This window comes from Camelus ferus, chromosome 13, assembly GCF_009834535.1.
Source record: "Camelus ferus isolate YT-003-E chromosome 13, BCGSAC_Cfer_1.0, whole genome shotgun sequence".
Lineage (NCBI taxonomy): Eukaryota > Metazoa > Chordata > Mammalia > Artiodactyla > Camelidae > Camelus > Camelus ferus.
The window spans coordinates 10,633,648-10,648,201 of NC_045708.1; the positions used below are offsets into that span (position 1 = coordinate 10,633,648).

At 58.3% G+C, this 14,554-nt stretch overlaps 2 protein-coding genes across 5 annotated transcripts; both read left to right on the top strand.

Moving 5' to 3' along the window:
• Window positions 1-976: 976 nt before the first annotated feature.
• SLC25A34 (solute carrier family 25 member 34) lies at window positions 977-4,847 on the top strand. Of its 2 annotated transcripts, XM_032495251.1 has the most exons (5): window positions 983-1,600; window positions 2,152-2,217; window positions 2,317-2,469; window positions 2,891-3,025; window positions 3,346-4,847. In XM_032495251.1, exons 1-5 carry the CDS (start codon window positions 1,223-1,225, stop codon window positions 3,526-3,528), a joined length of 915 nt encoding a protein of 304 aa, XP_032351142.1. In that variant the 5' UTR covers window positions 983-1,222; the 3' UTR covers window positions 3,529-4,847. The 2 variants fall into 2 exon arrangements, with proteins under 2 accessions (XP_032351143.1, XP_032351142.1); XM_032495252.1 differs by lacking the exon at window positions 2,317-2,469 and having other exon boundaries at window positions 977-1,600.
• Window positions 4,848-4,975: 128 nt separating this feature from the next.
• Window positions 4,976-9,458, top strand: TMEM82 (transmembrane protein 82). Of its 3 annotated transcripts, none has more exons than XM_006188242.3 (6): window positions 4,976-5,550; window positions 5,692-5,764; window positions 5,973-6,147; window positions 6,793-7,210; window positions 8,486-8,673; window positions 9,019-9,458. In XM_006188242.3, exons 1-6 carry the CDS (start codon window positions 5,463-5,465, stop codon window positions 9,106-9,108), a joined length of 1,032 nt encoding a protein of 343 aa, XP_006188304.1. In that variant the 5' UTR covers window positions 4,976-5,462; the 3' UTR covers window positions 9,109-9,458. The 3 variants fall into 3 exon arrangements, with proteins under 3 accessions (XP_006188304.1, XP_032351141.1, XP_014417707.1); XM_032495250.1 differs by lacking the exon at window positions 9,019-9,458 and adding an exon at window positions 7,334-7,459 and having other exon boundaries at window positions 8,486-8,615; XM_014562221.2 differs by lacking the exon at window positions 9,019-9,458 and having other exon boundaries at window positions 7,334-8,628.
• The last annotated feature ends 5,096 nt before the right edge of the window (window positions 9,459-14,554 follow it).

The window sequence follows — 14,554 nt, forward strand, 5'->3', positions numbered from 1 at the left end:
ACTGGGACTTGGGTGATGCAGGGTGGCCCTGGCAGGAGAGATGTGCCATGGGACAGAGGCCAATGTGGATAAAGTGGTGCTGGCCCCCTGCCTGAGCAGCCTGGCACCTGACGGTAGTGCCCAGGGGCAGGAGGTCCCTTCTCGCCAGGCACAAAGGGCCATTTTCAGGCATGGACCTCTGTTCCAGAGAACCACAGCCCAGGAGGGGCTCCCACCAGGAGAAGGGGCAGGAATAGGGGGCAAGACTAGGGGGCAAGTCCTTACCAGGCGAGTGACCAAAGCCACAAGGTCACTCCTTAAGACACAGTGGCCCTCATTTTTCCATCTCCTGCCCACCCAGGGGCCCCCAGGCAGGGAGGCTGTGGGCCACCTTTTATTGGGTGAAGCTCTGTGCTAGGCATGTTTTTCACACATCTGTAATCCTCCACAAAGAACTCCTGCAGTGGGTGTCCATAACCCCATCTTCTAAACAGACCGGGAGACAAACTCAGAGGAAGTGACTTGCCCAGTTCACACAAAATAGCAGGGCCTGGGATTCCAGGTCAGTTCCACAGGCCTCCCAAGCCCTTCTCCACCTCTGCTCTCACTGACAATGGGACCATAGACCATGGGAGCCAGACTGGAAGACAGGCCAGGAAAGGAGACATCACCCAGTAGCAGGGGCGGGAGGGGGCGGTTGCTGAGTTGCCGGGAGGAGGCTCCCACGCAGTTGCCTCCCGCCCAGGGCTCAGAGCTACAGTGATTGGCTAAGCCAGAGGCTGGGCAGGAGCCCCAGCACTTTGCCCCAGGGCCTGAGGAGAGGCTGGGGGACTTGTGGGACGGGAAGAGGCTGATTGGTACTTTCTGCCTGCCCCCAGTCTCCCTGGGGCCCAGGTGACCTTTCCCCCAGATCCCAGGGTCCAGGCCCTCCCTCTGCAGGGAAGTGTTGGGGACGGAGGCAGCTGGGATTGGTCCAGAGCCGGCAGGGGCGGGTCTCAGGCTCCGAGGAAGGCCCCAGTGCCAGCAGAGCAGGTGGACTCCCGAGATAGACCAGGCGCCGCCTGGCAGCTGATTGTCCTGTCTGACCCGGACTTCTGCCTTCCAGACATGGCCCCGGGTCCCCTCGATCCCCAGCCCTGTGGCCCTGCGGCCCTGCGAGGGTGAAGACAGCCTAAGCACCGCTACTCCAGGGCCAGTGCCCATGCCCCTGACCCGGGCATAGCCTGTCCCTGGTCCGGAAGTCATGGAGACAGTGGCCCCAGCTATGGACCTGGTGCTGGGTGCCTCAGCCTGTTGCCTGGCCTGTGTCTTCACCAACCCCCTGGAGGTGGTGAAGACGCGGCTGCAGCTGCAGGGGGAGCTGCAGGCCCGGGGCACCTACCCTCGGCACTACCGGGGCCTTATGGCTTCTATAGTCGCGGTGGCCCGTGCAGATGGGCTGTGTGGCCTGCAGAAGGGGCTGGCTGCTGGCCTCCTCTACCAGGGCCTCATGAACGGCGTCCGCTTCTACTGCTACAGCCTGGCATGCCAGGCTGGCCTCTCCCAGCAGCCGGGTGGCACGGTGGTCGCAGGTGCTGTGGCGGGTGCACTAGGAGCCATCGTGGGGAGCCCAGCTTACCTGGTGAGTGCCTGGGCGCTCCATCCTTCCCGACCCGGTGACCCAGCGCCCACGGGGGCTCTGCAGCTCCTGGGCTGGCCTCTGTGGGCCAGCTGGGTGGGGCCGGCTGGGTGGGGCCGGCTGGGTGGGGTTGCTCCCTGCAACGTCCTGGCCCAGGCCTGGAATCTGCCCCTTGGTCCCGAGCCGGGGGAGGGGGCAGAGGGTGGCAGGAGCTGTGCTGGCTCAAGCCCAATGTGGTCACTTGTCTTCCTGTGTGGCCTGTGCAAGTTAAGAGTGAGGGCCCCGTGTCCTAGCCTGGATGCGGAGCAGTCTCTCACAGGGTGAGCCGACAGACAGGCCGCTCAGTAACTTGTCCCAGGTCACTCCCAGGTGCAGACCCGGGCCAACTCCAGAGCCTCACCCCAGCCCTCCTCCACACTCCCCCTAAGCTGTGCAGTGGGTTCATGGAGGCACGGGTGTCAGGGCCCAGGGAGGGGTGCCCTTCCACACACGCAGCTCGTCCACTCTCTCCTAAGCTTCCATCCTCAGGTCCTGTGTCACCTCTGCTCTCATAGGTCAAGACGCAGCTGCAGGCCCAGACAGTGGCCGCCATGGCCGTGGGGCACCAGCACCATCACCAGGTGGGGACCGTCACTACCCAGAGCTCCCTGGGCTGGGTGGGCTGAATGGGGTCCTGGGCTGGCAGTGGCTGCCTAGTGACCCCGTGCCTCTCCCCACAGAGCGTCCTGGGTGCCTTGGAGACCATCTGGCGGCAGCAGGGCCTGGCAGGGCTGTGGCGGGGTGTGGGTGGGGCCGTGCCCCGAGTCATGGTCGGCTCGGCCGCCCAGCTGGCCACCTTTGCCTCCGCCAAGGCCTGGGTGCAGGAGAAACAGGTGAGGGGCCCGGGATACCTGTGCCCACCCACATAGACACACTGGCGTAAGGAGGGCCTCCTGCCTCCTTCCTCCCTGTCTGTCTGGGCCCTCATCACCCTCCCACATCTCCAGCTGGACCCCATACAGGGAAGTCTAAGGGGTGGTGACAGACAGGGCCTCTTAAGAAAGCTGAGGGCCCCGGTTCTGCCCTCAAGGTCATGACCCTGGCCCTTGGGTCCAGCAAGATTAGGGGTCAGCTGTGAACTCAGAGGCTGTGAAGGAGCTCAGAGGGCTCAGGGGATGGGGAGTGTTGGAGGGGCCTTGTCTGCCCTCTTCCCCTAGCTCTTCTAGCCCCCAGGTACTGAGAAGACAGGGCAGGCACCACGGGGGGTTGGTTGAGGGCAGCTACAGGAGTCAGCAGCCTGTACTGTCCCCACAGTGGCTCCCGGAGGACAGCTGGCTGGTGGCCCTGGCTGGAGGCATGATCAGCAGCATAGCTGTGGTCGCAGTCATGACCCCCTTCGATGTGGTCAGCACACGCCTGTACAATCAGCCCGTGGATGGAGCGGGCAGGGTGAGCAGGGGACAGGGTTGGGGAGGGCATGGGAGCTGGAGAGCCCCACCCAACACACACACACACACACAGAGCCAGAGACATGCAGACATGTGAAATGCACCTGCGAGCCACTAGCCAAGCTGAGGCCCTGGCATGTGGCCTGGAGGAAGAGGTCCCCTTTTAACTTTCGCAGCCTAAAGGGCCACCTTTATGTAGTTTTCCCAGCTTGAGAGGAGTGCCTTTTCTGATGTGCCACAGAAGCCCTCACACAGACAGTCCCCATTGTGCCAGCCAGGGCCCCCGACCCCTGTAATGACATCTGCCTTGTGTCTCTCCAGGGCCAGCTGTATGGTGGCCTCGCCAACTGCCTGGTGAAGATCTGGCGGCAGGAGGGCCCTCTGGCGCTCTACAAGGGTCTGGGCCCCGCCTACCTGCGCCTGGGCCCCCACACCATCCTCAGCATGCTCTTCTGGGATGAGCTCCGGAAACTGGCCAGGCGGGGCCAGCACCAGGGCACCTAGGTGGCATCCTTCACTCCTGACACAGCTGGGCACTTGGCAGGAAGCGACAGCCCGCTCCAGCTGGGAATGGCCACCCCAGAGTGGGCCCAGGCCCAGGCCCTGCCACAGCTCAGGGAGAGTGTAGACAGCTGTGGTTAACCCAGCCCCACAGTCCACCCAGGGGCCAGCACATCCTCCCCAAATCATCACCCACTCCGTTCTCCAGAAAGTTCTCTTCCCTCTCCATCCTGGGTTACCTTATCCCGCAACCTTACTCACTGTTCTAATAACTGCTCCAGGGCGTGAACGTCACCATGAGCTGCACCCCTTACACGCCTCAGCTCGCTTAGTCCACACGGTATGAGACGGCAAAATTCTCTTACTGAGGAGGACGCCGAGGCTCAGAAGGGCGAAGTGCCATGACCAAAGCCACACAGCTTTGAAGGGGCAGAGCCGGGACTGGGGACTAAGCTCTGCCCAGCTGGACCTGTGCCCTTGGCAGGGGCCAGGACCATGGGGGCTGGAGTGCCCCCGGGGGATCCCCGTGCACTTGGGGAGGCCCTGGGGTGCACCGTGAAGCCGTAGTGTCTTAGTCTGCTAGGGCTGCCGTTAGAAAGGACCTCAGACTAGGCGGCGTAAACAGTTATTTTCGCACAATTCTGGAGGCTAGATGGCTGAGAGCAAGGTGTCAGCAGGGTTGGTTTCCTCTGAGGCCTCTCTCCTTGGCTTACAAGTGGCCATCTTCTCCCTGTGTCCCTCTGTGCATGTCTGTGTCCTAAACTCTTCTTCTCAGGACACCGTCACATTGGATGAGGGCCCACCCGAATAACCTCATGTTAACCTAATTACTTCCTTAGAGCCTGTCTCCAAACACTGTCACATTCTGAGGCACTGGAGATGAGAATTTCAACACAGAGTTTGGGGTGGTGGAGGGGACACAATTCAGCCCATCAGCTGAGGGCTTTTCCTGAGGGTCCCCGGGACGCTCAGCACTGTCGGCATTTGCACAAATCCTCACAACAACTCTGAAAGCTCCTGAGGTGCCTGTTGCTCAGATGGGCAGCCCGAGGCCCAGGGAAGGGACGTGACTTGCCCAAGTTGTAGAGCTGGGTGTCCTCATCCCAGGCCCTCTCCCCAAGCTGCAGCCATACTCCCTCCATGGGCGTGTCCCGAGGCTGGCACTGACCTTTGTTCAGAAGTGGACACCAAGTCCCTGAAAGGGCAGGACTGGCTGAGATAAAGCAGCCTGACTAACTTGCCTGCCACACCCCATGTTTGTAAAGAGCTGCTCCCCAGGGGCCCCCATTGCACACTCCAAATAAAGTTTTCTATTTTGTCTACTTCAACGACTCCCCTCTGCTGGCAGCCTCAGTCTCCCAACCCTGAACCCCCACCCTGGTCTCTCTCTCAGTCTGGGAAAGGAGAATCCAGAAGAATTGGGGCAGGCCAGCCCCGCCGCTCAGGCCCATGTGAGGCCTGCCACCTAGTGGACACGGGGAGGATGGTCAAGACCGGCTGCATAGCGGCAGAGGAGGGGGGCGCCCAGAGCTGGATCCCAACCCCAGGCTGGTGGGGGATAGAAACCCCCCTCCCCCACTTCAGGCTGAGAGGTAGAACTCAGACCAGAGGCTAGAGGAGAACAGATGAGGCCTGGGACCTCAGGAAGGTGCCATGTGGCAAGTGTGAGAAAAGTTGGCACCAGACTTAAGCAGGACAGAGACCAGCCCACCCAGAGATGCCCTCACCCCATGCTGCCAATTGGGGAGCATCTAGGAGGCAGTCAGCCCTGTGACCTGGGAGGCTCTTAGCCCCTAGGTCTCCTCCCCTCCCCTGCCTTTCCCTAGGCTTTGACCCTTCCTAGCCCCTCCCCTCCCCTCCTGGACACCTTTGCCCGGGGCGGTGACTGTGACGGTGCAGACCTGGCCAGGGGCTGGGGCTGGATCCCAGCGGCCGCCATGTTCTCCCTGCTCTCCCTCCCCTCCTGGCTCCCCAGTCTCCCCTCCCTCGAGTGGGTCTCTGGCCTCCCCGATGTCCTCCTGCAAGGTGAGCACCTCCCTGATCTCACTCCCTCCAGGGCACCTGCTCAGGGCAGGGCGGACCCCTCCCACGTGGATCCCCCACACTGAGGCTGCCCCCTCCTCTAACCCTACCAAGCACGCCTACCCTCCCTACTGCCCCTGTCAGGCCTCGTCGGGGCCTGTGGAGTCTCGGTCCTGAACAACCTCCTGAAGGTCTACTTCTTCGTGGTCTGTGCCAAGTGAGTGCCCACCTCCCCGGCCCACTCCCAGACCCCCAGTCCGCCCTCCCACCGGCCCACATTGCAACTCTAGCCTCCAAGGGGAGACTGGGGGGAAGAGACCACCCCTTCCCTCTCTGCCAGGGTGTGGCTGGGGGCACCAGGACCCCCTACCATGGCTGAGGCTAGTGGTTCTGCCCCTCTGCCCGCTCCCCCTCTGCCCCCACAGCAACCCGGAGCGGCAGCTCGAAAAGGAGCGACTGCGGGCCAGGTGGGCCTCGCTGGAGACCGTGCACCTGGCAGGGCTGGCTCTGATCCTGACCGTCGTGGGGGTCCGGGTGGCTGCTTTTGTGGTGCTCGAGTTCTCCCTCCGGTCTGTCTCCACACTGCTTTCCCTGGACAAGGTGAGACCATGGGGCAGTGGTGGCTGAGGACTGCCTGGCCCTAGGGCCTAGTTTTCACCCAAGAACATGGGAAACTGGGCCCAATTGTGATGGCCGAAGCCAAGTCTCCACTCAGAGTGGACACATCCCTAGTCCACAAAGGTAATAGCAGCAGCTCCTGGGTGTCCAGAGCTTCCCACGAGCCAGGCACTGCGCTAGGTGCTCTGAGTGCATCATCTCGTCCTCACAACCGCAGGCGTGAAGGTTTGCTGTGATGCCCATTTCACAGATAGGAAACTGAGGCTCAGAGAGGGTAAGTGGCTTGTCTGTGGTCAACAACCAGCAAGCAGTAGAGCCGGGCTTTGAACCCAGGTCATCATGGCTCTGAGCCACTACCCTTCAGCAAGCAAGCACATAGGCCTCAAGTCATAATCATGATTGAAATTAAGCTGAAAGAAACGTTCCCATTAGGGCCTGACCTGAAGTCAGCGTTTCCTCTTTGGAAATGATCCCTGAGGTCCCTTCAGGCTCCAGCCGAATGGAGCCTGAAGTGGAGCGTGGAGTGCTGAGTGGAGCATCTGTACCTTGACACCCTCTTGGTCCTCCCACGGCGAGGAGTGGCCTGAGCCCCCGCCATCGTGGCCCTTCTTCTGCCACCTCCCCCAGGGCTCCCGGGGCTCCGAGAAGCTGCAGCTGTACCTCGTGTGCCAGTACTCACTGGGCTGTGGGCTGACCTGTGGCCTGAGCTTCCTGCAGGAGGGCGCCCCTCACCGCACGCTGAACCTGCTGCTGGGCGTCGGGCTGGCCGCGCTGCTCAGCACTGGCGCCCGGCGCCTCCGCCAGCACGTCTGCCAGCTCTACGAGCTGCACAGCGGCCAGCGGTACTGCGGGGTCTGCCTGGGCCTGCTGGCCGGCGCTCACAGCCTCCCCCGGCTGCTGGGCCGCGCCCTGGCCATGACCTTTGCCGTGGGCAATCTGGCGGCTGTGGCCCTCATCAACCGGGACTTCCTGACCACCTCAGAGGCCGTGCGCTTCTGGATGCCGCTCACCATCTGCTACACACTGCTGGTCATCTACATGCAGGGTAAGGGCCGCGGCCAGGGGTTCATCCACCCGGCACTCACGTCCCACTGCCTGACCCGGGCCCAGAGCTGTGTCAGGCCGTGGGGAGGCCGATGACAGTCAAATCCCGCCCCTGCCATCCTAGAGCACCCAGCCCAGTGGCAGGGCCCATGCGGTGGGGCTGCTCAGAGAAGAGTACAGTGCAAAGGGGCGCCCTGGAGGACAGTGCTTGAATTGGGCCTTGAAGGATAAACAGGAGCCCCTGAGAGAGGTGAGAAGGGAAAGGAGATCCTGGCAGAGGGAACCGTTTATGCCAAATCCCAGAGGTAAGACAAGTCAGGGCAGCATCAAACAGCTGAAACAGTGGGAGTGTCGTTGTCACCCGAGGCCCCGGGAGGAGATGAGGCTGGCAGGGCTCACAGGGGCCTGATGGAGAGCTGTCATCAGCCAAGTGAGGCAGTCTGATGAGAAAGCGTTGCAGGGTTTTAAGCAGGGAAGAGTGACCTGGGCAGATCTGAGCTGTAGGAGGAGCCACCTGGCTGCAGGGTAAGGATGGGATGGAAGAGTCAGGACAAGGAAGGGCAATCAGGCTGAGAGCGAGAGCAGCAGGTACAAAGGCCCTGAGGCGGGAATAAGCCTAGCATGCTTGATGAACAACAAGAAAACCAGGATGGCTGAGGGTAATGAGCAAGGGGGACCAAGTTCAAGATGAGATGAGGCTGAAGTCAGATGGAGCAGGACCTCCAAAGGTAAGGAGTTTGGAGTCAAGTCCCACTCTAAATGCAGTGGGAAGTCCTGGGAGGATTATAAGCAGAGGAATGATTTCATCTCATTAGTGTGTTTAGAAGGCCACAGCTGCTGAGTACACACTGAGTTGTAGAGTCAGGACCAGGAGCCGGGAGCCCAGCGAGGAGGCTGCTGCAAGAGAAGCAAGTGGCTGGACCCACATCTGTTGGCAGAAAGAGGCCGCAGGGCTTACTGTTGGATCAGACCTGGGGGTGCAGGGAAGAGAGGCGTCAGGGTGACTCCTGCAACGGGAGGCTGGCTGCTCTGTTCTGACGGCAGGAGGAGGCGGGTGGGCAGTGAGGCCTGGGAGGAGGAAATGCCTGGTGCCCTGGGGTTGCTTAGAGCTGGAGTAGAGCTAGAAGGAAGAGGGGGCACTGCCTGGGGAGGGGAAGGTTCCCACTGAGGAAAGTGGGTCAGGGAGCTGGGAGGTCCAGGCCCCGACACAGTTGGACCTCAGGGTGGGGCCCCAGGTCCCGGGCAGGCAGACGGTGACGGGCACCTGTCTCCCCAGAGGAGCAGCGGCAGCACCCCGGCCTGCAGAGCCAGGTCCACACGGTGCTGGTGCGCATGGGCGGCCTCTTCGTGCTGCTGCTGACGGTGGGCCGCTGGCTGGACCTCCTGGGCATCCTTGTCTCCCTGCTGGGCGAGCTCTGGTGCCTGGTGGGCATCCGCACCCTGTTAGATCTCTGCCAGATGCAGGTGGGCACCCCCACCCGGTGCAGCCCCCAGACACAAAAGCCCTGCTCCAGACAGCCCTGGGAGCCTCAACAAGTTTAAGAAGAGCTGGGGTGACCTCTCTTGGAGTTGGGGGGTGGAGGGAGCTGGTATCCCCTCTCCCACTTGGTGTTAAGTTTTGACCCCTTGGTAACCAGGATCACTAGGAATGGGGCAACTGAGGGACACCCCCACCCCATCCATATCCCACTCTATCCTGTGCCCCAGAGGCCCCAAAGGGGAGAAAGGTCCTAGCTAATTTGAGGCCTGAGACCCTCCCTACGGGTGGGGAATTGAGTCCTCCATCCTTTTCTCCCTGCCTTCTTTCAGGATTTTCCACCCCAGAGGCCTTTGGTTTCAGCTCCAAGCCCACCCCGGCCCTCTGCACCTGCCCAGCCCCCAGGGATGACCCCCTCCTGACTGGCCTCAGCAAAGACTTGGAATTTCTCAGGCCTAAGGACCTGGAGACCTTGACCCCAGGATGCTGCCTGCAGGCAGAATGGCAGGGCTGGCCCCCACCTGGAGCACTGGGGGCCCCCAGGAGGGGAGGATGTGGGGCTGGGACCCTCAGAGGGTGGGGGCACCTGAAGGCCACTGGGTTAACTCTCTTTTTCTCAGGGCAGGCAATGGATACAGCAGGCCTGCCTTCCCAGAGGACTTGGGGGACAGAAGAAAACTGTATCCTCAGAAGTTTTCCCCTTTACCGGCCTCCCTTGCCCTCTGCACGAATAATAAAGATGATTTTCTCAGATTTCTTTTAGAATCATGAACACATAGAGAGATAAAGAGGCTTTTCTTAGGCTACAAATCTCTTCTGGCTGGGGCTGGCCGTGGGGTATGTGCTGGGCTGGGTCCCTGGGGGTCAGGAATTTAATACTGAAGTAGCTGAGGTTATGGGAATGCGGGGGTGTGGATGGACACACGGTCTGGCACCCACTTGCCGCCTTGGGTGGATGATGCCCGTATCCTGTCCCATCCTAGGCTGAGAAACAACTGAAGGGACCACGATACTAAAAAGGCCTCAATCAGTGCCTTTGGGTCCCCAGCCTCCGACCCTGACATGAGGATCCTTCTCATCTCAGCCCTATTCGGTCTCCTATCTCTGCAGGGCCCAGCTCATGAAGGCCACAGAGTGTATGGGAAAAGGTTGGGTACCAGCTCCTCTGCTTACCCGCTGTGTGACCTTGGGTGGGCTGCTGCCCCTCTCTGAGCCTGTTAGAAGAAAAACTGTCATGTGTTGGGTGCTTATCTCATTTCATTTTGACATCAGCCACAAGAGGCAGGTACTGTTATCTCTTTTTTCAGATTCAGAAACTGAGGCTCACAAAGGTTAAGTAACTTGCTCAAGAGCACACAATGAGTCAGTGGCAAAGCTGGGATTTGAATTCAGGTAGTCTGACTTTCCAGAGTTCAAGTGCTTCTTCTCGTTGAAGAATTGGGGCCAGGGAAACTAACAGAGGTGGGCATGAAAAATGTGGCAGGTCCATTCTTGGCAGGTTCTGGAATGTGGTTCCAGCCCCCTTTTACCCAGGTAATCCTGGGGCTCCATCACAGCCATATTCTGTGGCTCAGGCAGCCAGCCACAGGGCAGTTTGGCTTCATGAGAATTGAGGGCCCCAGCTTAGGGGTCCTCTCCCAGGAGGGATCCCACAGGGCAAAGCCTCCCAGCCAGGAAGCTTCCAAAGGGATCGTGCAGGTCAGGCTGTCTGGAAGAGGCAAGGGAGGCACCAGGGAGGAGGTGGGACCTGGTGAAGGTTCTTGGAGGATTCCAGGTTCTGATGGGTCCCACTTCTCAGCAAAGGCCACCATGGTCACACAAAGGCTCCTGCTTTGGGGCAGACTCTGCCCCAGGATTCCACTCCCCACCCTGGGGCGTGCCTGAGATACAGGGACAGGCAGGCCCAAGACTGGACGTGGTGGTTTCAGCCCATTTCTCCAGGAACAGCCACCCGACCGATAGCTCGAGCCCCACTTCTGATCCTTCGCTCTCTGTCCTACCCCCAGGAGGGGTCTCTCAGCCCCAGAGTAGCTGAGGTGGGGGAAATGCCTGTGGGTGCCCCCTCCCCCAACCCAGGACCCAGCCCCCTCTGCCTGGGAATGTGCTTGGTTCCCTCTGGGCAGGAAACTTGCCCCAGTCTAGGAGGAAATGGCTCAGTTAGGTGGGCACAGGGCCAGCCTCTTGCCAGACCCAGACTGAGCACTGGGTTCCAGCTCCGGCCTGATGTTTTTGCTGGAAGGTTCCCTGGCCTCCCCACACCCAGCATAGCCTGGGACCCAGTGGGGACAGGGCTGGGAGGAGACTGGACTGGGCAGAACTTTCCTTTTTATGGGCACAAGGACCATTTTCCAAACAAAAATTGGGCCATATGGTCTAGAATAGGATTCTTATCTATTAAATCATTTTTGTGAAAAGTCTGACAAGGGTATAAAAATTAGATCATTCTAAGTAAGGCATTTTAGGCCTGAAGTCCAGACAGCAGAGGAAATCAAAAAGGTAAAGTCTGGAACAGGGACATGAAGCTCACCTTGTTCTCTCGGATCCCAAACCAGCATCCTTCTGAAGAGGTGGGAGACCAGAGCCCCCAGTACTCGCTAAGAGGTGATGGTAAACTCTGGAGCAGCTGGGACCGGGGTGAGCCTGCCTCCTCCCTCCTGAGCCCCCTACTTGTGGCTTTTCTGAGCTATGTATGGCATTGTCCCTTTGAGTGTCCTGCGTTTCGTCCCCTATTACTGAACATCTGCATGAGGCCAGGCTCTGGGGCAGGCACTGGGGATGAGCAGGAGGCACTGGTGCTAGGAGAAAAAAAACAAAGCTGGGTAAAGGGGATGGGGTGACGGGGGCTAGGGAGGGTGTATTTGTTATCTACAGCTGCATAACAAATGACCCCAAAGCTTGGCAGCTGAAAACAACAGACATTTATTGCCTCACTTTTTCTGTGGGTTGGGAAGCTGGCTGCAGCTTGGCTGGGTCCTCTGGCTCAAGGTCTCTCATTGGCCACAGTCAAGGTGTCAGCTGAGGCTTTGGTGTCATCTTAAGGCTCAACCAGGGCCATATTCACTTTTAAGCTCTCTCACATGGTTGTTGAGAGGATTCAGTTTCTCAGGAGCTATTGGATCAATGGAAGCAGTTCCTCCCTGGCTGTTGGCTAGGGGTCTCCCTCAGTTCCTTGCCACGTGGGTCTCTCCATGGGGCAGCCCACAGGACGGCAACTGGCTTCATCAGAGCCAGCAAGTGACGGAGAGAGAGAAGACAGATGTCACAGTCTTTGTCACCGAGTGTTTAAAGCCACATGACAATGTTTTTGCTGTATTCTGTTGGTTAGAAGCAAGTCGCTGGGTCTAGCCCACCCCTGAGAGGAAGGGATTACACAAGGGCATGGCAGAGGGTGAGGGTCCTCCGGGGCCTTTTTGGAAGTTGCTGGGGGAGGAATGCCTCAGACTGAGAGAACAGCACGAGCAAAGGCCCCCAGGTGGGAACAAGCTGGGAGAATTTTCAGAACAGCAGGAAATGTAGCATGGCTGGAATGCCTGACAGAGGATGGAGTGGCAGTAATGAGGTCACAGAGGTGGGCGGGGACCAGAATCACTCAGGGCCATGGGCAGCGTTAGGACTTCAGAGTCCTGTGGTGGGCCGCCAGCGGAGGATTTGCACACGGAGCTGACGTAATCTGACTTACATTTTTATAGGATTCCTCTCCTTGCTTTTTTTTTAGAATAGATCATATAGAAATAGTAAGCCTGTGTGGAAGTATTTGAAATAACCCTGGAGAGATGATGGGGGCTTGGACTAAGGTGGTAGCCATGGAGGTAGCCAGAGGGGTTGGATTCTGAACATATTTTAAAAAGTTGATAGGATTTCCCAATCAATTAGATGTGGGCTTAAGAGGAAGAGAGGAATCTGGGGGAGCTCTTAGATTTTTGTCCTAAACAACCGGGTGAATGAGATGGGGACCTCCGAGTGCAGAGCAGGGTTACCTGACACAGGTATGGTCAGCACTGATGGAGGGTCCAGGTGCTGTGAGGTGTGTGATGTGGTCTGGGGTCCAGAGAGTCCTTGCTGAGGAACAGTTGTGGGCACCAAATTCTGAAGGTTGAGGGGGAGTTTCCAGGCTATGGGGGAAGAGGGGTGAAGTCCAGGCAGGTCTTTCTTTGTTTTTTCCCTTCTTTTTTAAAATACAGTCCCACACACTTTAATGTATTTATTTATCCCCTTAACAGAGGCACTGGGGATCGAACCCCAGACCTCATGCACACCAAGCACATGCTCTACCCCTGGGCTATAGCCCCCATCCCCAAGGTCTTAAGACTCCTGAGTGGCCTGAGGGGCAGAGGGAGGGTCAGGGTGGCTGGAGCAGAGGGCTTGAGGGGCACAGTGGCGGGAAATGCTGCCGCAGAGGTGGGCTAGGGCTGGATCACCCAGGACACCAGAGAGGTTTGGCATTTTCCCCAGGAGCAGCAGGAGCCACAGAAGCAGCATGGGGGCTGGCGATGACCACATGCTGCTTTAGCGGGATGGTCAGGCCGGCTTGGAGAATGGACTATACGGAGTAAGGGCCAGGTGAATCCAATTTTAAGGGCCCCCATTAGGAACAAGAAATTCGTATGAAAATGAATACTGATTAAGAATGAGAAAGAAAAGCACGACAAATTGCCAGAACCCTGGAGATTTAGGTCTGTTCTTCTGACATCTCTCTGGACAAAATGCCAGAAACACTTAAAGGAAAATGTTTCCTGAGTGTAAACTGGCTGCTCTTCCCTCCTAGAACACTCCATAGCTCCCAGTGACCCCTAGTCCTCACAGGGGCCATGCGAGTGAGAGGCTTGAGCCTAAATTTCACTAACTTCACAGTAAGCCCACCTCCAGTGAAGAGAGAAGTGGGGAGGCCAGCTGGGGACCATGGCAGGGCCTAGACCACTTCACACTTCTGTAAGGAGAGGTCTCGGAGATAGCGGCGCTCACTGCCAGAGAGCAGTGGGTGTTGGACAGATGTTGCCGGGGTGGAGGCTTGCAGTGGGGATCGGGGCTCAGGATGGGCCTGGGATCAATGAGGGAACAGGGCCCTGGCCCTGGCAAGCAGCAGGCAGGCTCAGGGACCCTCCAAATTAAGTGACACCAGGATTTCCACCCTCTGCCCAGAGAAGGGGCTCTGACCTTCAAGGCCTGGGTCAAGGAGGGGCCTTTCTAACTTGCTGAGACCCATGGCCCCTCCAAGGCCCACCCCATGCTTCCAGCCTCTCACTTTGAAGCCTATGATGATTTGCTAAGTGAGTGGCCTGCCGGTGGGAACCAGCGGGTCCAGCCAGAGCCGGCTCAGGCCCCTGGACCTGGAGGGGATTAAAAGCCAGACGATGTTATCACAGCCAGGTCTGGAGACTGGGCCCTGCCTGGCCCAAGGGCACACAGGCCTGAGAGTGGGAAACTCCGTAAGGCTGGAACTGTGGTTCAGTTAGTTCTTTCCATTGATTTTTCTTTTCTTTTTTTTTTTAACATTGTTCTGGCTATCTACTTTTTTTTTTTTTAAGTATAGTTGATTTACAAGCTTGCGTTAGTTTCTGGTGGACAGCATAGTGATTCAGCTATACATATATATATTCTTTTTCATTATAGGTTATTACAAGATATTGAATATAGGACCTTGTTGTTTTGTTTTTTTTCCCAAAATCAACAAAGTTTATTGTTTCACCCGCAAACCGGAAGAAAGGTTTAGTTCAGCATCGACAACTTGCCGAAGTTGTTATTGGAACTACAGGCCATGTTGGGAAAAAAAACCTCAGGATCTACACAAACAGTTGCAAGACGATTATCTAGAATCCAGTATGGATGTCTTTTATCCGGAGGAGAGCCTACCTTTGTGTTTTGTGGGAA

Coding starts and splice junctions, on each gene's coding strand:
- TMEM82 (XM_006188242.3), top strand. CDS start 5,463: ATGTTCTCCCTGCTCTCCCTCCCCTCCTGGCTCCCCAGTCTCCCCTCC. Junction 5,765..5,972: donor TTCTTCGTGGTCTGTGCCAA/GTGAGTGCCCAC, acceptor CTGCCCCCACAG/CAACCCGGAGCGGCAGCTCG. Junction 7,211..8,485: donor GCTGGTCATCTACATGCAGG/GTAAGGGCCGCG, acceptor CTGTCTCCCCAG/AGGAGCAGCGGCAGCACCCC.
- SLC25A34 (XM_032495251.1), top strand. CDS start 1,223: ATGGAGACAGTGGCCCCAGCTATGGACCTGGTGCTGGGTGCCTCAGCC. Junction 1,601..2,151: donor TGGGGAGCCCAGCTTACCTG/GTGAGTGCCTGG, acceptor CTGCTCTCATAG/GTCAAGACGCAGCTGCAGGC. Junction 2,470..2,890: donor CCTGGGTGCAGGAGAAACAG/GTGAGGGGCCCG, acceptor CTGTCCCCACAG/TGGCTCCCGGAGGACAGCTG.